We start from the raw sequence: 23326 nt of genomic DNA, 5'->3' as shown, positions 1-23326 counted from the left end.
ACATGAAGATGTTATTCTGGTATGCACGAGGCTCGATTTTCCGACGATGAGTTGTATATTTTTGTGTGAGGTAGCATTCTCCGTGGTGATGTCCAGCACGTGTTATAATTCATCCCAATTTTACGAGCCAGATTCTGGCACGTGTTTCGTACTTCCTGGATATAAAACAAATGTGTAAAGTCGGCTCCACACTGCTAGTATATTCGGTGAGAACATGAATGCTCGAGCATTTAACAAATGGTGCAGAAGTGAGACCCCCCAATATTTCTCTATAGGGGCGAAAATCAACTGTGCGAATAATAAAACAATTGACAATCTACGATTTACTTGACGTTGATACATTTTCCTTTTACTTTAGAAAATCTTGACAAGATTTCGAAGTTTTTATAGGTAATCTGGAGTAGGCTCCAATATTCTGTAAAATTTTTGAAACCATTGTAATCTTCGCCTCTCGCGCGTCGAAATGTAATTCATTCCTTACGTCCGAATTAAAGGTGCAGAATATTTTTTGCCTTGGCTTTCTGCAATCGTTGAATTTTATTTACTATATTTTCATGTAACAGTATAGATATAATTAAGGGAATACCGATAGCTGAGCAGAAAAAAACATCGAATCTTGTTCGTTTGAAAGAACATCGTTCCTCAGAATTTGATTAAAAAACATCGTATCTCAGAATTTGGTTTAACATTATACCTCAGTTGGATTTGAAAAAATTTTATCTCAGAAATTACTTCAACGTAAAGTTACGCTTTCGTTTAAAAAACTTTATACGCGTGATTTATGAGTACTTGAATCAGATTCCGATAAACTTTTAGCTTCAATGTTTATGACGTCTACTTGAATATAGTCAGTTATTAATAATTATTAATCGGTGATTTTGAACCAAATTAAGATATAATATGGAAAATAATAATAATTTCATCTTATGTTAACGTATAATTGAATATTAATTGCATTTTATGAATTAGCAAGTATCGGCATCGTTTCAAAAATTAAGTATCCCAAGTTCTGGCGCTACCTCGGATAATTTTTCATAACAAAATTTGATTTGAGATGAGATACGATACTGGTAAATCAAATCCTGAGACCGGATGTTGTTTTGTTGCGTTAGATTCTGAAATACGATGTTTTTCTGCTCAATTATCAATACGATTTACAACAGTTTAAAGATAAAAAAATATATTATATACATTATAGATCATATTCGTAGTATCGAACATATATATATTATTATTCATTACACCGCACGTTATCTGTCTATATAAGACAGCTCGCAACCATACATACCAAAAGTATCATACAGGTCGAAGATAAAAAATATATAGATATATTATAAATCATATCCGCAGTATCCAGCACATATATATTATTATTCATTATACGAAACGGCGAAGAACGCGAGGGAAATCACCGCTGTATCTATTTATATGAGACAACTCGGTACCATACACACAAAGAATGATAAAATCCCCGCGAAGTCGATGCGTGTCTTTTCCTCAGGACGTGTTGGATTCGGAGTATAAATAGGCCTGGATATTGAGAACGGAGCATAAAATAGTTTCGAGACGGCTTCGATCGATATGCATTTCTCATCGACAAGTTCTTTCGCCGTTGTGGCGATCTTCGCCTGCATTGGAACTCTGCAGATTGAGGCTTCGCCGAGTCCCATTCGGTACGTAACACCAAAACCAGGAATTGACTACAGGATTCGTGTAGTGACGCCAAATCCCAGGATTCGATATCTTCGATCTGTAGATGAGGAAGGACTCCTGGAAAATCCCATTGAGGAGAAGGATTTGACAAGGTAAGACTTTCATGCAGGAATAGCTGCAGCTCTTTTTTAAAAAGTGAATAAAGCAACTGAAAACGCGTGAGACTGTAAGGACCGAAAGTTCCTTATGACAGTGAAAAACAGTTAAGTTTATAGCTCCAGCACAGAGAAATCAACTCGAATATTAAGAAAATTATAACTATCAACTATAACTGTCTCGGTTCACAATAAAATTACTGTACCGTAAATTAAGCATTTTACGACGATCTTGATTTTCCAAGTTTTTATAGTTTGGAATATGTACCTGACTTCTACAACTTGACGTGAAATAATTTTACGACCAAATCGATTTCACCCTCTCCTTTAGAGTTAGCACTACCTACTTCAAACTCGTGCAACCTTTTTTCTTTCTTATTAGTCGGTCAACCGACTCTGAAATTTTTCACGTATACAGTTGGTCACTTCAAGTTTCACATATTCGAAAATGAGATATCTCTTTGACGGTTGATTGTGAAGGATCACCTTAAGAGTGTCCCAACCTATGTTTGGTTAAACTGACGACGAATGAACTGATTAGAGCAATTTTTAACAGACATTCTGGGGCATTTCTACCGATTGAAGAATATTCACACTTCGCCCAACCTTCCGATGAAGATGTTCCGGAAACCGACATTACGGTTGAACATGCCATCAGCAAGCGGAGTCCAGAGTGAGTCTTTTTATCATGGAGATATCAGATTACAACAGATTCGCATAGAGATACATTCACGCCATCTACAAATAACATATGTATGTACACATAATGATACATTGTTTTTTAGGCGAGTTGTTATCAATTATCGACCACCACCTGCGAATGGACCACGTTACGCCCGCTCAGCGAATGCAGAGGAAGCTGAAGAATTTATGGTGGCGTACGAAGACGAAGATTAAACACAATTTTTGCTAACGTCGATTAAATTTTATCGATTACTCAACTGGTGGATATACTTGTATACACACAGATGCAAACTGATTGGAATATTTTAATGGTGATAAAATTTTTAACCTGTCCTTGAATAAATTAGAAAATTTATCGGTATGAAAAATCCAATTTTTGCATCCAAACCAAAGAAGTTGAAGTTTCTAAGGATGAATTTTTAGGAAAAAATCGGTATTTACTAACTCATATTTCGAAAACTAAACTGTCCCAAAATTATCCCCAAGTTGGAAAATAGTGATTTTTATTTCAACGTTTTATTATTTTGAAGATGATGGTTGCTCAAAAATCGGGTTATTTTTTGTACTAATTTTCTCATGAGATAGTCGTACATTGAGTATTCATCAATAAGGAATAAAATAACGTGTCTAATAGGGAAATTGAAAAAATTGACCAGATTTTTAATCATTATACAGCAATTTGAAATGAAGCGTCGATTATATCTATATATAAAACTTTACGATTTATAATGTCAATGTTTAAAATTATAGCATTTTCAAAGAGACCGTCGTAATTTACGAATACAGTAATTTAATAAATACTCAATGTACGATGACGTGGTAATAAAATTAATGAAAAGTATCGATGTTTGGCCAGCCAACCTTCATATCGAGAAAAAAATGAATCTATGTGATTTGATCTAATTAGATTAAACTAGATATAATCAGATATTTATATATATAAACACACATACACACAATATACTACATATTTTGAAAATAATTCGTCGAAGTTGGTCATAGTAAAAAATCTTTTTATTAGACTTCTAAGCTCGTAGGATCGTCAATAATTATTTCCGGAAGATGATTGGCCGTAGCCGATCGAAACGTCGCAACCTTTTAAATAATCAATAAAAAGATTTTTTACTATGACTAACTTGAACGAATTATTTTTAATGTATAACCACAGTGGTCACTAATTTCAAACTCCTGTATTACATATTGTTAGAACCATTTAGATTAAATCAGGTCTACATAGTGAACAGCAATCGGTCGAATGGTCCGATGCGCATGCGCTAAGATTCTAAAGCAAAAGCAATTGTTTCGTCAGGTTGACCAACCGTCGTAAGTTTAGATGACAGGTCGGCGCGATGTATGTAACCTGAAAAATGTTGGTCGTCCTGACAAAACAATTGCTATGCTCTAGACCGTTAGCCACTCATTCTGTATTTAAATTATATATGATGAGACCAGATTGGATATAGAAGAAAACTTGGATTTAATTAGATCAAATTACATCTGATTGCGAGTAGATCAGATTACATTTTTAATTCTTAACTTCAACCTCATTCCGAAAAACAGTCCAATTCGAATTGACACTGTAAGCGCGAAGTATTCTCGGCGTACAATTTTCAAATGGAGCATAACTTTTCGTGATGAAAAAAAGCGAATCGTCACGCAGGTAGTTGACATTCAGAAGCCGGTCCGTGTCTATATACATACATACCACGTCCGCGTGAATATTGGCACGGCTATATAACTTCCTCGCGGGTTTATCCTCGCAAAAGTCAAGGGTGACATTTCCTCGTTTCCATGCCACCAGAGTCCCGAGCAATGCAAGCAGCCAGGGGGTAGAACGCTCATAATCTTGGTGAGGAATTTCTTTCGCCCTAAGCCCGTACGGTTTAGAAGTCCTCGGTTGTTTTCACGTTTCCGGTGTACTGCACGTGGCACCCGCGTCGTTTCAAGGGTTTGACCTCGCTTGCGAATCGCATGTCTTGGTCCGATGGCCTTGCATATGCGTGACTGTTCGCACTCCCAGTTTACAAACGCAAATAGCGTCTGTTCGGTGTCCCTTTTCGCCTTTTCAGAGATTCGCTGATTTTTAAACCGTGCTCACGCAAACTTTTCGAAATATCGCAACGGGCGACTTTCGATATTCGTGTTAAAAATCTTGTGTCGGATCACCTTGTGCTCATTTCGAAGGACTCGCGATTTTCTATCAAGATTAAATCCGAGACTCCATAGATCGTTGTTGGTGGTTTTCGTTTGGCGTGGAGGAATTAGTAAATGTTACAAGGTTCAAATTAGTGAGGTTAAGGAAAAGATGACCTACTATTTTACAATCTTAGAGTGATGAGTTTTGAAGGAGGTTTTCAGAAAACGGGTATATTTTTCCTTATTATAGTCTACTGAATTTCGAACAATCCTAATGGTGCGAAGTAAAGATTTTTCCTGAACATGCATCGTTACAATAGCGTTGCAAGCTTCAACCTCACTGATTGAAAAGAATTTCCGGCAATGAATGCTTATGCTGTCTACCCGTTCTTGTTTTCGATTAAAATTATTAATAACCGGTGTATGTACTTGAAATTTAGATCGATCAAGTTTGATCGGAATCCCATGTTCCCGTTACTTCGGTGATTCGATGATGAAATTAGAAAGAGTGGATATTGCCTGAATAGCTGTATAATTTGAGAGTATGTACCTACATCGTTGGAAGATTATGGCTAAATGACACACTGATTTATTCGTCTACTACAGGTTGGGCCCAATTAAACTCACTGGGTTTTACCCGAAGAAAGCCCGGTCGAAAAATTTTTTTTTTCCTTTCCATATGTATTTTTTCTGGTTTTTTTAATAAAGGTGAAAAGAGTATATTTTTAGGTTACATGTGTTTATTAAGTATTGAAAAAGTGTCGAGTCGAACGATTGACATTGAAATAATATTTAATAGCAACGTAAATATTATAGTTTGCACATCACAAAATCGCTACTAGACAAAAGCTGTAGTAACGCACTTGCAAAAACCACAAATTGTTTATAATGAGGTTTGATTTATACCACTAAAATATTGATAAATAGTTAATAAAATAACCAAATGGCCTATGTCACTGATCAGATTTTTAATTACACTAAACAAAGCTGCAACGATTGACGCATTACAAAAATGTAATGAATCAAACCCAATTATACCCGGATTATTCAGGGAAAAAATTCGTGCTTTTGCCCGCTCTGATCTACTTATCGGGCCTTTGTTTAATCAAGATTGAAACATCGAAACTCCAGTAACATACCATTTGAAATTACGAAGATAAATCCTTCCTCGACTGATATGCATGCCCTCTTAAACTGAATCGGTTTATAGATGACTGTAAGATACTGTTAGGGCTGTGTAATGAATCATTAAGTTTTCCGAGAAATTTTTTTCAAATCAAGGTGCATATATACGAAATACGCGAGAACTAAGAAAAAATATGCACACATGAGTGTGAGTATGTTCTATACACTATTTTATAGATATATGTATATCTGCGACGTACTACAGGGTCGCCGGTAATCAATACTCTTCGTCCTCATCCCTCGCACCATCCGCTCGACTGTCCCTGTAGCCCTGTTGCCATCTCTCTGCCCCGTCCTGCTATCCTCAACAATTCAAATCTTCTGATTATGGCTCCTACGTTATTGCCGGCCGACCACACTGACCACGAACCACACAGCGGCGGAACGAACAGAAGGACGAATATCGTATCCATGGATCGCTGCGGGGTCCTGCTGCCTAATATTAGGCGGTTATAACCGTCACGCGTTTCTGGCCCCCAGCCTTTGAAGAGGACTATAACTACAGGATCTATAGCTTTGAGGTCATATTCGTGCCGTAGGTCTTGAGATTCCTTCATCAAGGGTGACGGTATGGGTTAAATTCTTCGTCAAAGAGGGATCGTGTATACCTGATCAGTCTTTAATTATTTTCCGAAAGACATCATTTTCTGTATACTATGTAGGGATAACACCTTCCGGCTAACTTCTTTTCCGTACGAAACAAAATGCGACTTCGATTCTATACGAATTACGTAACGATGCATCCCATTTTCTTACGTTAGCTGCGTCGCCAATCGTTGTCACATAATTCGTGTAGAGTTGAACTCGCGTTTTGTTTCGGACCGAAAACAAGTTAGCCGGAAGCTCAGGGAATTAATGAACATCACCGTATGTAAATTAACTACTACTGGGGTAGTTGCGCGGCTAGTCGGCTACTTTTCGAGTACGGTCATGTTCAACCACTCACAATTTACTTATTTATAACCAGAAAAAATGAATTGAAACCACGATCCCAATCGAATGAGCGGGAAAAATCCTCCAAGATTCACGTACTGTACTTGATAATTACATCTTGCATAATGTAATTATAATGGTTTTCATAAAATCTGTCGATTTTCCCAGTAGTCGGTCAACAAAACTAGAATGGACATAGAGATCTCAAGAATCATGATGGCATTGTTTATTGCAAATGTTGTCTATTATTCAATAATGACGGTACGTTGAATTAAAATTTAGTTAGACATAAATGGTATACGTAACGCAGCTATTATTCTTCGTTTTTCTAAATCACGAATTTATTTTTTGTTAACTCAGGCATAGTTTCAATATTACTTTGGCCTAAAGTCGTAAGTGACCGACTACTGCAGGTGGCTAGCTTACCGGCGCATCTACCCTGAAACCTGAATTTGGTTTATTTACTCTGTGCAGTCAACGTTCATCGTGATTTAAAGATTTCATCACTGAAACGTATAAATTGCTTGAAGTTTTCTATCTCGATTTTTAAACGGCGTTTTTGAAAATTTATTTATAACATGAGATACACGTAGGTATACCTAGTACGCATCGGATATAGCTGTAAAATTTATGTGAGATGTAAACATAACCTCTCAGTATCGACAACTTGCTTTTGATAAATTGGAACCTCTCTTGTGCATACCTCGGGACACGCACGAGCATCATGCACACCTCTCGAGGTGGATTATGGCCAATTCAAGGCCATTGGTGTAGTCTGCTACTATCTATTTAACCTATACAGCCGACGCCACGGATGCCCTTGAATCGGTGAGAATCCACCTTGGACAGTGTACTTTGCAACACCGTTCCCACTCAGAATGAACATTTTTTTTTTTTTTTGTCATATGTAGATTGTTATGAGAATCGGGAAAAAGGAGAATTCTTGTTATTTTAGTTACCTAGAGATGGTAAGCTGGTGCATTGATTTTTGAACTAATTCAGTATAGATATTCAAGAATCATTTTCATATTTTCGGTGATTCAACTGTTTAAAACATTAGACTCGTATCGCAATACTATCAAAAAAATTTTCATCACTTATGAGGTTTTCAATTTCAGTTTTTCAATCACTGCGAGGTCGCAAATGGTCGAAAATTTAATGCTTGTTCAACAATAAATTGATTTTAAAGCCTTATTTAACTAAACAAGTACAGTAAACCGAACAAACTGATTTTGCGTTGCAATTACCAAAAAAGGATCGACAATAGCGCAACATGGTTACGTGTACCTCGTTTTTCGTAATTCCAACAATATTGAAAAAGTTTTTTAACGTTCCTGTTTTACTGAATTTTTCTAGTTACTATAATAAATGAATTTTTTCTTAGTGCATGAGACGATTTCAGGAACGATCCAGCTTCGTCGATGAAAGTTCGAATAATACTCGAATAGATCAACGCAATATTCGGTAATAATTTCATCATTTCTACTCTGGAATGGATACGGAATTTACATTCCTTCTTCCGGATTTACCATTGGATCCCAGTATTAGGATCAAAATCTTGAGTTTTTTATCGTACGTTACACATTCTATACCAACGAATAACGAGAAACGCGTAGTGTTTTTACCCTCAGGAGTTGTATCTTTTATTTTTGCTGGGTAAACTTGAGGGGTGGTTTTTTATCTCTTAAACGGCCGAATTAGTACGTGAAAAATACGTGTCTGATTTTGTTTGACGTTCTACAACGTGACACAGAATAAAGAAAATCTGTGAGGTACACTTCGGCTACTTTCCTTGTCACTATAAAAGTATTCGGACTCCGTAAAAATCAAAAATTGTAGATCGCAAAAAATGACCATCTGTTCCTCAACCCTGTAAATACGTCCTACCGGGCATATCCACCCTTTCACTCTCTATCAACTTTGTCCCTCGGGGCACTCCGGCGTTGCTGAGAATTCTAAGGATATTCGGTGCCGCCTGAGCATCGGTCGATATTATGCGTGGGACAAGTGGACGCGCCCTTATAAGGTATACCATGTATGTATACCTTATGCCTAAACCGAGAAGGGTACATGTTCACCATAACGAGTAAGTGGACAACCACGATAACCAAGGTATTGGGAAAGGTCTAGCCAACGACTTGCGCGATCTTTGTCCCTTTTTGGTCCCTCTCAGTTTTCCTTTCGGTAATCTTTCATGCTGCTTCCTGTACTTTTACACTCCAATGCATTCTGTTCAACCATTCGTTAAAATTCAAAACTTTCCCACGTTATTTGAGTGATGGGAATTTGTACTAATACAGCTACTCAATATCTCTGCTGCAGATTTCACTGAACTTATGTGAAACGGAAAAATTAAGCGACATGATTATTACATTACTGCCCTTACATTCCGGATTGTGAAATCACGAACATGCGGATACATACGCGGCGTGGCACGCCTATAACACAATTAAAATATATTATATTACGTACGTCTAACTAGTTTGATTCCATCACCGAGACTTTCATGTATTCCTCGATAAACTGCACCCTGAACCAATTTGCCCGTAACAGAATCAACTTTGCCTGGTGTACGTACATATAACCGTATAACACAACATACGGTGAAAGAAAATTTATTTGACTGAGCGTCCAAACAAGATAGCCGTATAAATAGACGCTAATAACTCGCCGAACGTACATTTAAACGCATGTATATTGACCAAAAAACAAATAAACGGCAAGGTGCGGCTTTGAATAATAAAACCCAAAATCTACGAGGTATAGTTCAAGTGGTAAATATAATCAAATGAAATCACGTCAACATCTAAAGTGAGCTAAGGTTCTCACATATGCTAATTTGATGCCATGCCATGCTTTATGTTCAGGCCAATTTATAAATTTGTCGCAAGCTTGGTGCTTCCTGGATCAACCGTTGAGGAATTATTTCGAAAAAAAAACAATTCTGTTTCTGTATACCTTTAATTCAAGATGGAGAACCATGTCCCCCCCCCCAGAGTCGAAAACATAGATCTTTTAACGGGGCCCAAAACTTAATAACGTGTATCAAAATTAGGACAAAGGCCTCTATTGACTGGACAACATGTAGAATTGCATTGACTGCGGTATTTTCACGTCATTGCTGCGTGGGCTTCGATTATAGTAAAAATAAATGACTCTTTACTCATTGTTAGTCGATAAGGAACAGCATCCTCTTAAGCGTGCGACTTGGCGGAGATCTCGCAGCATTATCTCTGTAAAAGGGTACCTTAAGACGATAAAGTTATCGTTAAGAAAATGGAAACGTAATTTCGACGTGTCGCACGGAATTGGCTCATATCGTCGTGAGCAAGTGTGGGAAGAAGTTCCGGAACAAACTTCACAACTCGACACATCTGGTTAAACGAAGTTATATTACACATACGCCGCTCGCCTTTCTTCTCGCACGAGGATTACGGGATGCCAGACCAGCGTGGCGGGTGGTTTCTAATCTCCTGCAGCTCAGGCAAGGATCGCCTCAAAACTTATCGCGGCGAGTCAAGACTTACATATGTACCCGAAGTTCCGATCGATCTGGCTCAAATGACGACTGGAGTCGTCACTTGTATGGCTAAGTATATACCTATGATAAATATTTGACAAGTGACTGAACCAGCTGTTTCGCTAATCGAAGGTACTACAGCGTTGAAACCATATCTAAATATCGTATTGAACTGTTCTTTTTAATCAATGGTTTTCTGGCTCGAAGTCAAGCTCTATCGATGGAAACTTCAAGTGCACGAATCAAGTTGTTATCTCGTGTCACTTGAGAGAGGCTGCACTTCATTGTCTGGCGTAACAGGATGCTCGAAGGGAACGTAAAAACGCAAGGATGGCATCATCGGTCACGTGGTCTCCACACCCCTCCCCCACCGACCGGAGGTCCGACAATGCCGAGGTATTTGTTCCTTGGTTCGTATATGTATGTACAGCATTTGCTGCCGCAGGCCACCGCTTGAGACGAAGACTACGCAGCCAGCATGATGAATTGTGGTGTACGGTTTGTTCCGTGCTGACAAGGCGCAACTACGCACACGGATCCTTGGCTCCTTCGGTTAAATTACTCCATGTAGTATGAATACAGGTTCAATTTATTACTCGTGTACAAACATTTCAATTGTTACGGATTACGATCGATAAGATGAAACAAGTAGACCCACGACTATTTTTCAACGCAACAAAGTGAGACTAAGATAATAAAAAATATCTCGAAGCACATATTCCTTCGTTTTTCCCTACAAGGACGCACATTTCATCATTCGCTGCAGTAAAACACGTGTATCCGCTGAAAACTGATACAAAGACCGGACGAACGTTGGCGGCGCTACAGTGGCAATAGCGCGATGCCAAAACCACATTACATATGTATGATTACGATTTGTAAATTCTGATATGACCATTCGACACGGCGTTTCATACCATATCCTTATCAATGGAACATATGTAATAAATGTCATCTTCCCGTGTAAAACAACACAATTGTTGAACATTTAACATGAACATGTATAAACAACGGAATACAGTACCCACAGCGTACAGCAGAATTTTTAGTAAGGAAAAAATTCCGAAGTTTTACGGTCATTAGAGCGTACGACTTGTAGGAAAACACGCGATTTTCCATTCCTGTAACACTTGTGATGCGTTATGCTCAAAATGAAAGTATATCGCTTACATTTAGTGGAACAAAAGCCACTACGCGATATTTATTGAATCATACGAAACGTAAAGTGCAGGACGACAATGATGATGATTAAAGTATCATCAACTACTAAGTATTCGTGGTTCGTTCGACGTACGAGATATTTGTTGCGTACTACGTTTGTAGAACCGTGCCTTAATCATTGCCTACAATCCGGAAGTTATAGTCGCCTTACTCAAACATTACACAATACACATGTCTTTGAACTTTCAAGCTTCATCCGGCCAACATCAACGTTGAGTTTTCTGAACTCTGTAAATTTTCACGTGTTATTACGATTTGATAACCACCTTAGTTCCCACTACCAGTAAAATGTTTTCGATATTCAGAATAACTCGAAGTCTGAGAACGTTATCTTCCATGATGTTCCATGACAGGGGGGTTGAAAATTAAAGGGAAAGAATAATAGAACAGAACACATCGTCGGGATGATATTGAAATTTTGATGAAATCTAGCCTGATGCTGAGCTTCACAGAAGGCCGAAGTCAGTAACGTTAACGTAATTTAACATCATGAAAAAAATCGTTATTGTACAATTTTCGAAAGACTCTCAAGGAGTTGACTTTTCTAGATATGAACATGTATTCTTTGTTATTATTGACTCCCTGAATTTCCGAAAATCCTAAGGGTCCAATTAACGATTTTAAAGTAAAGTTACTAACTTCAACCTCATACCTTCACGAGGTTTTACCTCCTACCGTTAACACAACCCTGTATCTCATGAAAAATCGTTATTTTTCAAACTGTACAGACTCAAGCTACAAAACAGTAATCTTTTTCGAATGAAGTATCGTTAAAAGAACGTAACTAACTGTAACATCAACTCGGTAAAGCGGTGGTGCAAGTTATACATAGAACAGCCGATGTGCGTTGCAATACAAACATTGTTAAATCGACTCACCTAATCAATGTGATGAAGATACGTCGTCCCTGACAAGTAAGCGAGTTAGAAGAAGCGATGGTCAAGGAGCCGTGGACCGTAGCGAAACTGGCGAGCGATCCAGAGCGATCTCATGTTGTCGCAGCAAACATTCCTGAGAGTACGTGCTCTCCTATCGCCAGGTGAGATCGGTGGGATAAGTCGGGGGTTTCCCAACGGAGCTACATCCTCCCAAGCGATATAAATCTTCCTCCTTTCCCTCGGCTTCGCGACCCCGGCCGACTCGTCCTCGAGCCCCGGACCTCCTCAACCTCAACCTCTCGAGAATTTTGCGCACTCTCGTTGTCAGGGTCAATTGAACCGTGAACCGTTCCCCGTCGATTTGCCGCCCTCCGCTTTTTCCCAGTGGAACCTCGCGGGGCCCGAACGGAAATCCAACGCCGTCGTCGAGGACAACGACGATGACGATACCCGTTGCACCAGCCTCTGATTTGGTAAATAAACACAAACTGCACGCGCGATGCGAGTCCCACGGTGTTGGGGGCTGACGATGAGTCCCCGTCTCTCGGCGCGAACCTGCCCCTTTCTTCTCTATAGAGTGCTTACGAGTGCCGACGGAAACTCGATGAATATATATATATATGAACAACGCTCGACAACGACAGCGGTTAACTGGCACGGAAACTGAGGCGGAAAACACGGGCTGCGACGGATGAGCAACACTCGGCAAGGCCTGGCGAGGCCGTCCTCGCGCGAATAGCCAATCCGCCCGACGGTGGCTTCGAACTTGAGGAGGGGGGAGGAGAGCGCGCGCACTTCGTTGGTTCAGGGCCGTCCTGGGGCGCGAACCCGGGGACGCTGAGGGATCTGGTATCGAGTGTTGGATTTTTTCTTTTCTTTTCTTTTCTTTTGCTGGACGGGTTGTAAATATTTACAGCTTATGCTCGGCAACAAAATCCTCTACCTATGTATAGGATTTTTAGATCAAGACTTTAGGAGATGCCTCACGTCCTGTCAATTGTTACCGCAATTCGGATATCATGTAACAAACATGCGATTGTTTCAGTTTCTTTGCGGAATTTTCTCAAAGTAATCGTCAGTAACTGTCGCGGGTGGATATGATCGTGTAGATGGTTAAATTAACTTGAAAAATGATGACGGTGTTCTTTTACGTTGAAGAAACGGGAAAGCAGGTATCAGTAAAATCGGGACTTTTTGTACCTTTCGTTCTGAATGGCGAAAGGAAACTGATCTTCTAAGGTCTGTGAAGTCGAATACATTATTACTTATATTAAAATAAAGCCAATACGACTTTCAAACCATATACTTACTAATATCGGTTATTTTAGAAAATTCGCTGGAGAAACTGGCATAAGTACACTGAGAGAATTTTTAGTTTCGGTTACCGCTTAGTCTTTAACTATTTTCATTTTTTACCATAATCGAAAAATATAGTTCGAGGTACAAAATGAAAATTAGTTTTCTACCTGTTGCCAGAAAGTCTAGTATATGTTACTATTCTCTCTCATTATGATCACTGTTGCTATATGTTTTTTGTAACTGTTGCGAAAATTTAATGCTTGTGTAACGATAAATTGACGTTAAAGCATTATTTAACTAAAAAAGTACAGTAAACCGAACAAACTGATTTTCCGTTGCAATTACCAAAAAAGGATCGACAATAGCGCAAAATGGTTACGCGTACCTCGTTTTTCGTAATTCCAACAATATTCAAACAGTTTTTTAACGATACCTGTTTTACTGAATTTTTCTAGTTACTTTAACAAATGAAATTTTTTTCAGTGTACATATTGTTATATGTTATTAAAATGCAAGGGTCGCATGGAATAACGCATCTTTTTTTAATTCGGCAAAAACTAACGTCCAGCGTTTACCTTGCGCAAAAAAACTATTGAACGAATCTGAATCTAATCTATATGCGAAAATCTAACGTTGAAGGTACCAGAGGTGAACCTCACCGATTTTCTTCAATCTGTAAGATATCGTAGTGGTTAAAGACAACCTCTAAAGTTTTCCTCAAGAACATAAGGGATGCAACCCCGAGGATAAAAACACTGCGCTTATTACGGTCTGTTGATAATAAATAATATCTAATTGATTGTATCAACAAGTATGAGGTAATTATCGAGAAATCCAGAACAATTGTCAACAGTAAACTTTAAGGGGTTTTTTGCCCCTCGTACCGTCAAATTAGAACACAGAAATACGCTTCTTTTTTTTCACGTACAACAAGATATAATAGAATGAAGGAAATCGGTCAGGTATGTATGTATGTCACTTTCTTCGTAAAACGTGCGGAGTATGAATATGCCTTTTGATGTTCTAACTATAGAGCCAGAACTTCCAGTTTCTATCCTCTTCTCATCAGTTATACAGCCCTGCAAATTTTTTCACAGAATCTGTTACTTGAATGAGTTACTGCATTTCCGGCGTATTTTGGTGCGTTGAATATAAAGACGTCGCCCGTATTTTCGATTACGTCAGGATTTCGAGCTATCTCGATAGAAAAATGAAATTTTTTACGAATATTGCACTTTTTGTCTCTTATTATTATTACCTATGGAATGACTTACTATTTTTTTTTCTTCATTCATGACGCCTACAAATAACCAGACGATCAAAGGACTCGTAATCTAACTGTAAGACTCGTATGTATTCTGTTATTTTAACATCGTCCGTGATTAAGGTTCATCGCCGTTGTTACCATTGATTCTCATGTGAATTCAGCACGTACTCCGCGAAGGGGAAATCTTAATTTCGGTAGGTGAAAAGCAATTGTTGATAATATGGGGGAAATGTGATGGAGGGAAAGAAACGTAATAGATTCCTATAAGTTCATACGGAGTTGGTACTGTTTGGAAAAATAGTGTTGAATGCGGAAGTTGATTGAAACAAATTTTGTAATAATGAAAATTTTGTAAAACAGAGACCTCGAAGCGCAAATGCAGCTTACATTCTTATCGACAACATAATTCAATCTTATCAAAGGCTTCGGAATGGAATCATAAAAGTCAAGAGAAAATCATTTTCACTTTTCCGTAGGTATAATTATTTCTGCAATACATTTTCTTTCTCATCGAGTGACCAGTGAAATGGAAAACCCACCCTGAGGATGTATGGATAAATTTGGAAATATATAGAATCATTTTTTTTTTTTGCATTTATATGCAGCAGTTGATAAAATGGAGGACGAAAGGAATAAAATTAATTCTGTAGATAATTTAGTTTCAAATATACATTTATTCATATCATATGCAATTGTAACTTAAAATACAGATTACTTCAAATTATATTTCGCAGACATTCCGTTTAATTCATTCGTTTCGTTCATACAGATTCCATGAAACATTACATTACGCATGCAGTAAAACCGAAATAGCAAATGACAAGAATTAATTTATGCAATGGTAATAATTGAGTCCAGCAAGAGAATGATTGTCAATTGGTAAAAGAGATGACGCGAAAAGTTTTCAGGATGCTCGACAGTTGATATTTTCGCGATGTCTATGGTAGACGTTGGTTTTATCGTACAAGTTTCACCTTTGTCCAATTTAACTGAATTTCGTCAGAGGTTCAACTAAAGACTGGCAGGAGTTCATCAGAAAATAGTAGTATATGAATGACAGAAATCAGGCATCAGTTTATATTCACCTATTAAATTCCAATCTGACAAAGAGAAAGGACAGAGAAACAAGAATAAATTGTACGGAGACTAAAAAGAAGGCTTTTCGCAGCGTTTATTATTGCCTACTTAGAATTTATGTACAAAAACGATTGATGTAACAACGCTGGATAAAAAAATTCTAACACTAGCAGAACGAGGATATCTGAGACCGAAACTTTCCCAAAAGTCCCAGTGCTACGCATGCTCATCACAGCAGAGGTGAATAGCATATCTGAACAATTATTATCAGTAGTAGAGTCATTTCTAAAAATTGCAGAAACAAGCGATATAACCCAAGTAACCGCGTTTTAAATTAATTTCGCGATCAAAATTTTTAAAAATAAAAAGATTAAACCGTATTTTTAAACGCTGTAGTCACTTCTATTACACGACACTTGTAGAACAGTTTACATCTGATCGAGATTTGCCTTAACTACATTTAATATTAGTTCAAAAGTATAAACTTTTTCTTACACATAGTGATTCGTATGTACAGACTTATGTACCTCGGCGCCATTTTTCTCCATTGCTGAACTTGGTCATTTCACGACCACTGACTCCACAAGTTCCAATGCCTACCCTACCATTGACATTTTCCGGTGTCGCAAATATACTCTTCTTCACAACCCCCTTCTTACTGGACTGTAAAATAAAACCAAAGAGTTCGAAGAAATGATTAATTTGCATCTTAAGAAAAATTACTATTCTTCTCCAATAATGCAAGGTACGTATATATGTTTAGAATTTCAATAATATAGAAGTAAGCATTTACAGTGAGAAAATAAATGCTGAAGTGTAGAGTATTGACATCCGTTGGTGACGTTAGTTGTGCCTGCTTAATTATTACTGAAGTTGTACCTCGATTGTTCGGGAATTACGAGACTGCGCGGTTCATAGACAAGCGGAGAAGCACGAACGATTCGAAACACGTTTGCTATGCAATTTTCAAGGGGCATCTCTGAAATTTGTAGCAATTTTCAAGAAGACACGGGCGATAGAGAAATACTTTTCATTCATATCTGTTGTGACTTAGTGTGGCGATTATTATCCGATATTTAGAATCATCACAAGTAGATCACAGAGGTCTTTACAACTATTCACATATTTTCGTTACCACGTCGTCTCGGTCACGATTCCGGGGTCATCTTTTAATTGAACAAATCGGTGTTATGTGTGAATATTCGTGATAGTTACGCGTAACGTAGAACTTTGTTTTCTAATTCTAAAAGATAGTAAAAATGTGTAAGTTGTAAAAATTAGATGTTAAAAAATACAAAAATTTCAAACTTTTCAATATCATGGGTATAAGGGTCGATGGCCACACTTATCAAGAATATTCATGTAAGACCCCGACTTTTTAACGATAAGATGAAAGCAATCTTATTCAAGGTGACATGGCTAGTGAAAATATGAGAATGTTTGTGACGTCGTTCGTGACTAACTTGAGATAATTGCTAAAAGTTGGAAAATAAATGCCAACAATGACAACAAACTAGGTCAAAACATATGCAAATAAAATTATCTTTCATATTAACCGTATCTTGGAATTTACCTGAAATTACGGGGCTGAAGTTAGTAACGATACCCCATCAAAAGTTTGAAACAAAAATTACTATTTTGGACATTTAGAATAAGTGAATAAGTTGAATTTACAAAACTGAATTTTTTGATGTTATATTAACGGTGTACTAAATTTCAGGTAATCCTAAAGTTGTCGACTAACGACTATTTCTGAAAATGCATCAATGGAATAACGTTACAAACTTCAGCGTGATGAAATTTCATAGTTGAAGGTATGTACACGTTCTCTTATGGAGGTGTCCTGGTCGATTTTGACGATGACGTATATATCTCCAGATATTAAAGTCCACGTATCTCAAACGCGAAAAAGGGCTTAACAGCCCTATTCTATACGCAATTGTGAATAAAAGCACTCCAATCCGTTTTCCATAGACGCAAAAATAAAGAAATGGCATGGCTTCTACAAAATCGTAATAGTAAATTCTTAGGTTTCTTTGGTTCTACGTCGAATGAAAATGTATTGGAATGTTTTTGTTTCGAATTGCGTGTAAACTTGGGCTGTTAAGCCCTGTTTTGCGTCTAAGATACGTGGACTTCGATACTTGGGAGATATATACGACAACGTCGAAAGCGATTAGGAAATCTCCTTATCTTAAAAAAGATTTTTAAAACACTCTTGATGACAAATAGCTGAAGTAAGTACGTAATTGAACGTGGGCGAGAAGCTCGAGGAGGTACAAATTGAAAGTAACCACGTATAATAAACGAACAGTTCGGCTGGTTTGTTTACCTTTTGGGGCGTGCGGAGTGAAGCGCGGGCGGTTGTCGACACTTTGCATCGCATTGAAACGCGCTCGTGCACACGGAACGAGAAAAAAAGTGTATGTAAGTAAACAAAGGTTCGCCTCGTGAAATTGAGCCCGGAAGGGATAAATTCTGCGCCCGCGTTTAATCGAGGTTCGATTGTAAGTAGTTAATATCAACTTTAACCGTATTGAATATTGTAGTATATTATATGGTACGAAGTTTAATAATTTGTATGTCCGGAAATATTGAAATACGCTACGTGTGCGAAAGCAGACTGACGATATTTCTTCACAAGCGATAATTTCTGTGAAGATAAGCGTAGCGGTGATTTTCACGTCGCGTGGCAGCAAATTGTGTGCGAAAATTAATTTTTACATGTCTAGAGAGAATTCAGCGATAATGCAAAAGTGATACACGAAAAAGATTTCACACATATCCGTAGTGTGATTAGTCGTGACAATACAATTGGGGTTGAACTTCAGCACTAGTCAGGCTGGCCACAAATTTTTGAGAAAAAAATTCCATGATATTTCCACGTTTTCTAAGATCTAATACCCAGTTTTCCCTGACATTTTTCCACTTCTAGTAAGTTACTAGAACCTAAATCGTGCAGGTTATTAACTCTGTATTCAGTTCGAATTCAATTCGAATTGGAGAAAAATATAATGTACAAAAATGTCAATTTAAGCCAAGTTTTTTTCTCGACGTAAAAAAGTAAATTTGTCACTTCAAACAATTATTTCTAATACCTATGATAGAAAACTGATATTTTCAGGTTTTTCCATGATTAAAATAAAAATTCCCTGATATTTTCAGGTTTTGCAGATTTTCCAGGTGTGTGGCCACCCTGACAGTAGCACAATTACGAATGTAATGAGGGTCTATAAAAGTGTTTGACAACTTGTCAATACAATAACAATTAATGTCTGAACAGTGGTTGCAGGAATCAAATGAAACAGAAAGAATGCATTCCCTGGTGCGCAAACTTTTTGTTTCATTGGTAATTAAAGAGACTGATTGGTCGAAAATCGATACTATTTAGGTAATTTCATTAGGCAATACACACGTATTCAATTTATATCAAATTTTAATGTTCACAATGGTACGAAGATCTCTTAAAAAATCGCAAAATTAAAAATGCTTGAATTACGAGGAGAGGCAGTTACAGATGTCGATGCTTCACTTCGACTCGCTACACAATATTTGAAAATCGAGTAGATCCGTTCGATTGCAATCTACGATGGCCAATTTTATGTAGAAGACTATTTTGTACAAAGTCACTAAAACTGAATTTTTTTGTAGTAGTCAATTCAATATTGCCATTTCTTGATCACGATAAATATTTATTATTTTTGTATTGTAGGATTTTTTTTATAATTCCAGTATTTTCCATTTTGGTATTCTTAAAGATATCTGTGTAGCAATATACATACAGTTATTTGATACATACTCGACACAACTATATTGTGATAAAATTAACAAAAGTCTGAATTTTTAACCAACAAATCTACTTACTTGAACGACATAGTTATAGCATATTCATGATTCGTACCTTAGTTGTGAAAGCCAGCCACTTGTTTTTCTCCGATTCACGCTCCTCCTCAAGCTCCTTGAACCTTTGAAGCTTCTTTTGCTTTTTCTTCTTCAAATACTCGCGTTGCTTGTTAGGATCTGAACCAGCGATCGCTGCTGCTTGCATCTTCCTGCAAAATAAAAAACCTATCATCCACGTAGACATTTACTAAAAAGAAGAGATACTTATTAGGATGCTCTAAATACGTATATTCATATTGATTTTAATTGAATAGCGAACAAGAGCATTTGATTCTTTTTGCACATTTGGGGCAGAGTTCATTTTTAAAAACCAAATATAACAGAACAATCCCTGAACTAGAAATGAGTCCAGTTGAAATGCTGTCTCCACCGGTTGTCACTATTCCCACATTTTTTTTCCAAGATCACGTATTGATTGAAAAAGGAAATCGAAGATGGTGGGAGTCAGCAGGATATCGAATCGGGCAGGAACTTATTCAGCAATTTTTAACATACTCATTGAACCAAGTTATAAAACAATCCCATGTATTAACTGCATTTTTCACTCATGCTAGCATTAATTGGGCATGTTTCAAATAAATCTTGATTGAGTTTCAAAACTGATCTTTGTATGAGAATTTTATACTTCGGTCTTAACTTCTGCAAATAAACACTATTACTGCAGTGATTAATATAATAGTTATTAGCATGTAATTCCAATTCATGTAAGGTAACATTTTGTTGCCTCTTTGGGTAAACAATCAAACATACTCATATTGCTCTGATATTTAATAAGTATTTTTTTATAGCATCCTAATAAGATTCCCTGCTTAGTTTATTATAGAGTAATCATAATTCAACTATTATAATAAGTCTATAGCTTTGATAACAATAATTTCAATATAGGTGAAATATTCGTTAGATTATGCTTGGACTGGTAATCAAGATGAACTAACAGAAAAATTGCACATATCAATTATGAGAGATTAAAACCAAACATTTACCAAGTTTTCAAATCGTGATAGACCGATCGTAACTATGTACAATAATCAGTAATAAAGGGCTATAGTCTTGAATAATTTTACCTTCTTCTGGGCTCCAGTAAAAAAGGTTAATAGCACAGCACATCAAATGACCAACAATGGGGTAATTGACATTGTGGATTGTGGATGTCCGGAGTATTGTTACAGCAATTTTTATCAGGATTCAAGAGGAATGGGATAAAAGTTGGGTATCAGTGCGTATTAGGTATCACAAATGCATTCAACAAAAGTATGTAAAATATTAGAGTAATAATATGATTATCTAACTATGAGACAACATATCCATCCGTATTGGCTTGTATTCATAATTAAGAATAAGTATTACTGGTTAAAACTTGATGGATAATTTATAAAGTTACATCTTTAGGAAACAATGCCATTTTAAATGTTTAAAAATTGTAAGATAGTAGCAGAATGTGTTACTCACTTCGACTTTTGATCTGCCCAGTCCGAAGCTGGCCTTTTAGCAACAGACTTAAGTTGGTCAAGCATAGTGACATCGGTATTTTTGTATTCATTGAAAGTAATGTTGACTGTACCATCTTCACTGATTGTGTCTATTGTTGCTTCATAATATCTGTAAAGTAATCAATTCTTTCTATAGAAATATATTTTAAGTTTCATCGGGTACGGAAAAAGATCCAGATGTCAATTGGTAATGAAGAGAATATGTCAAATAATATATTCCATGAAAAATAACATGTTTATCTTTGAGTATTTTTCAAACATGTCTAACTGTAAGACGATACTTACAGTCCTCCAAAACTCAATGTACAGTACTAAGTAAACAAACTTTGGATCAGTGACTTACTTGCCATCTTCGCTCCACGGAGCCATGCACTGATCCCCAATTTTCCATTTGTTTGCTAAGACAGCTAGGAGGATCGGATCCTTCGCATCCATTCCATTTGCCTGCCGTTTTTCTTGTTGCTGCGATCGTACCAGATCATGAGTCAACTCTATGACTTCCTCTAAGTCTATCTTCAGTTTCAACAATTCTTCATTGTTTGGGTCTGTGGTCAGTGCGGCTTCAACCTAAAATATTATCAAAATTCATAAATATAATTGCAGATTCAGCATAAGTATGTAGGTAAGGAGCGAGATTGTAAGAAAGAACGGTTTTGTAATCCGTTTGTAATCTACGAGGTCAATAACGAAGGAAAAACCGATTATTATCTGAATATTTTCAGGTTATAAACATATCGTTGGCCTATTTCTTGGGATTAACTCAGCGTATTCGGAATAAGAAGTAAGGTTAGAAACAGTGATGATTTTATATACATAGATATTAGCCATGAGAATAGAAACTAACCTGTTGCAGTTGAAGCTTATAATTCTGTAAATCATCCATGATGAAGTACAGCGTTTTAACAAATCACCAATTAAACGATCCAACTGTTGTTAAACCTTTCTAGTCCACGATACAGATAAAAGACATAACTTGTTAGTTACAAGATGGCTGGAGAACCATATTCCAGTTTCCAGTTCTATTTGCATTTAAGTCTGATAGCGTGAACAGCGGAACGAGCTGGAATTGAAACAAAATGGACGAATCATGTCACGTGATCGTTGCGCATGCGCAATATCAATCAGATGCCTTCGATTACATTTCGGTGTGTTGGATGAATTGCGTAAAGCGTAATTGCGATTTGAGGTATTTCAAGTTAACGGCGGGTTCATACCTATACTTGTATGAGTCCATTGATAAAGCTGGTTAGGAAGAAGTAGGAAGGGTCGATGTGAGAATGGCCCAGACTTATGACGTCATCAGCAGCCACTAATGGCGGTATATTTGAATTTCCACTTGATAAATTAGAACGTACACGGACCCCGTTGACTCTTTTTGAGATTTGCAGAAATTTACGTACGAAAATGCTGATATTTGGGAAAAAATTGCCACCCTCTAACTTGAAAATTCGTAAGGGTGCCGATATCCATGCCGATATAATGTTTTTTTTTTTAATATTAGCTGAACTTGCAAAATTAAAAAAAATTATCAACAAAAATAAAAAATGCATGACATCGGCTTGTGATAATCTATACCATTTTTTTTTTACCCATCCATCGCCGTTCTCGCGGCTTATTTCTGAGATTCGCAAATTTTAAGCGAATTATTATCTTAATAATAAATTAATAATTACCAAAGAAAAGTTTATTCTCGGTGGAGGAGGGTCAAACATTAAAATCAACGTGTTTAGGAACTCATTATCCGTAAAATACGTTTACTCTTATAAATCTGTCGGTTAAAAAAAAAAAAATTATTTTTCGCACGCCAAAATATAATGTCTCTACACAGAAACTTCTTTTATTCAAGGGTATTAATTTAACTAATGAGCTTGTAAAAAAAAAATGAATTGTAGTAAGATGATAAAATTTTCGACAAAATCGCAAAA

The 23326-nt window shown here is 37.0% G+C and overlaps 3 protein-coding genes across 6 annotated transcripts in view; 1 reads left to right on the top strand and 2 right to left on the bottom strand.

The window, feature by feature from the left end:
* Positions 1-13095, bottom strand: part of RSG7 (regulator of G-protein signaling 7) — a 31080-nt gene extending 17985 nt beyond the window's left edge. For all 3 annotated transcript variants that reach the window (XM_046612511.2, XM_046612509.2, XM_046612510.2), the window contains exon 1: positions 12366-13095. The gene's annotated coding sequence lies outside the window, so the exon portion shown is untranslated. The remainder of the gene's footprint in view (positions 1-12365) is intronic.
* Positions 1437-3993, top strand: LOC124212462 (uncharacterized). The gene is made up of 3 exons (XM_046612512.2): positions 1437-1805; positions 2365-2481; positions 2594-3993. The coding sequence occupies exons 1-3, from the start codon at positions 1582-1584 to the stop codon at positions 2703-2705; spliced, it is 453 nt and encodes a 150-aa protein (XP_046468468.1). The 5' UTR covers positions 1437-1581; the 3' UTR covers positions 2706-3993.
* Positions 13096-15585: 2490 nt separating the features above from the next.
* On the bottom strand, positions 15586-22432 carry Spf30 (Splicing factor 30). 2 transcript variants are annotated; one of them, XM_046610269.2, is made up of 6 exons: positions 22246-22432; positions 21745-21968; positions 21361-21510; positions 19910-20060; positions 16504-16671; positions 15586-16031 (listed from the first exon to the last, which is right to left on the bottom strand). In XM_046610269.2, the coding sequence occupies exons 1-5, from the start codon at positions 22282-22284 to the stop codon at positions 16528-16530; spliced, it is 708 nt and encodes a 235-aa protein (XP_046466225.1). In that variant the 5' UTR covers positions 22285-22432; the 3' UTR covers positions 15586-16031; positions 16504-16527. The 2 variants fall into 2 exon arrangements, with proteins under 2 accessions (XP_046466225.1, XP_046466224.1); XM_046610268.2 differs by having other exon boundaries at positions 15586-16671; positions 22246-22431.
* Between the last annotated feature and the right edge of the window lie 894 nt (positions 22433-23326).

This window comes from Neodiprion pinetum, chromosome 2 (assembly GCF_021155775.2).
Source record: "Neodiprion pinetum isolate iyNeoPine1 chromosome 2, iyNeoPine1.2, whole genome shotgun sequence".
Taxonomy (NCBI): Eukaryota; Metazoa; Arthropoda; class Insecta; order Hymenoptera; family Diprionidae; genus Neodiprion; species Neodiprion pinetum.
Note: the sequence above shows the minus strand (reverse complement) of the source record. Positions and strands in the feature narration are given on the sequence as shown.

Excerpts from the sequence above, each read along its gene's own strand:
- LOC124212462 (XM_046612512.2), top strand. The coding sequence starts at position 1,582 with ATGCATTTCTCATCGACAAGTTCTTTCGCCGTTGTGGCGATCTTCGCC. Across the intron at positions 1,806-2,364 it reads GAGGAGAAGGATTTGACAAG|ACATTCTGGGGCATTTCTAC; the intron begins GTAAGACTTTCA and ends AATTTTTAACAG. Across the intron at positions 2,482-2,593 it reads ATCAGCAAGCGGAGTCCAGA|GCGAGTTGTTATCAATTATC; the intron begins GTGAGTCTTTTT and ends ATTGTTTTTTAG.
- Spf30 (XM_046610269.2), bottom strand. The coding sequence starts at position 22,284 with ATGGATGATTTACAGAATTATAAGCTTCAACTGCAACAG. Across the intron at positions 20,061-21,360 it reads TGGGCAGATCAAAAGTCGAA|GAAGATGCAAGCAGCAGCGA; the intron begins GTGAGTAACACA and ends TTTATTTTGCAG. Across the intron at positions 16,672-19,909 it reads GGCTGGCTTTCACAACTAAG|TCCAGTAAGAAGGGGGTTGT; the intron begins GTACGAATCATG and ends TTTATTTTACAG.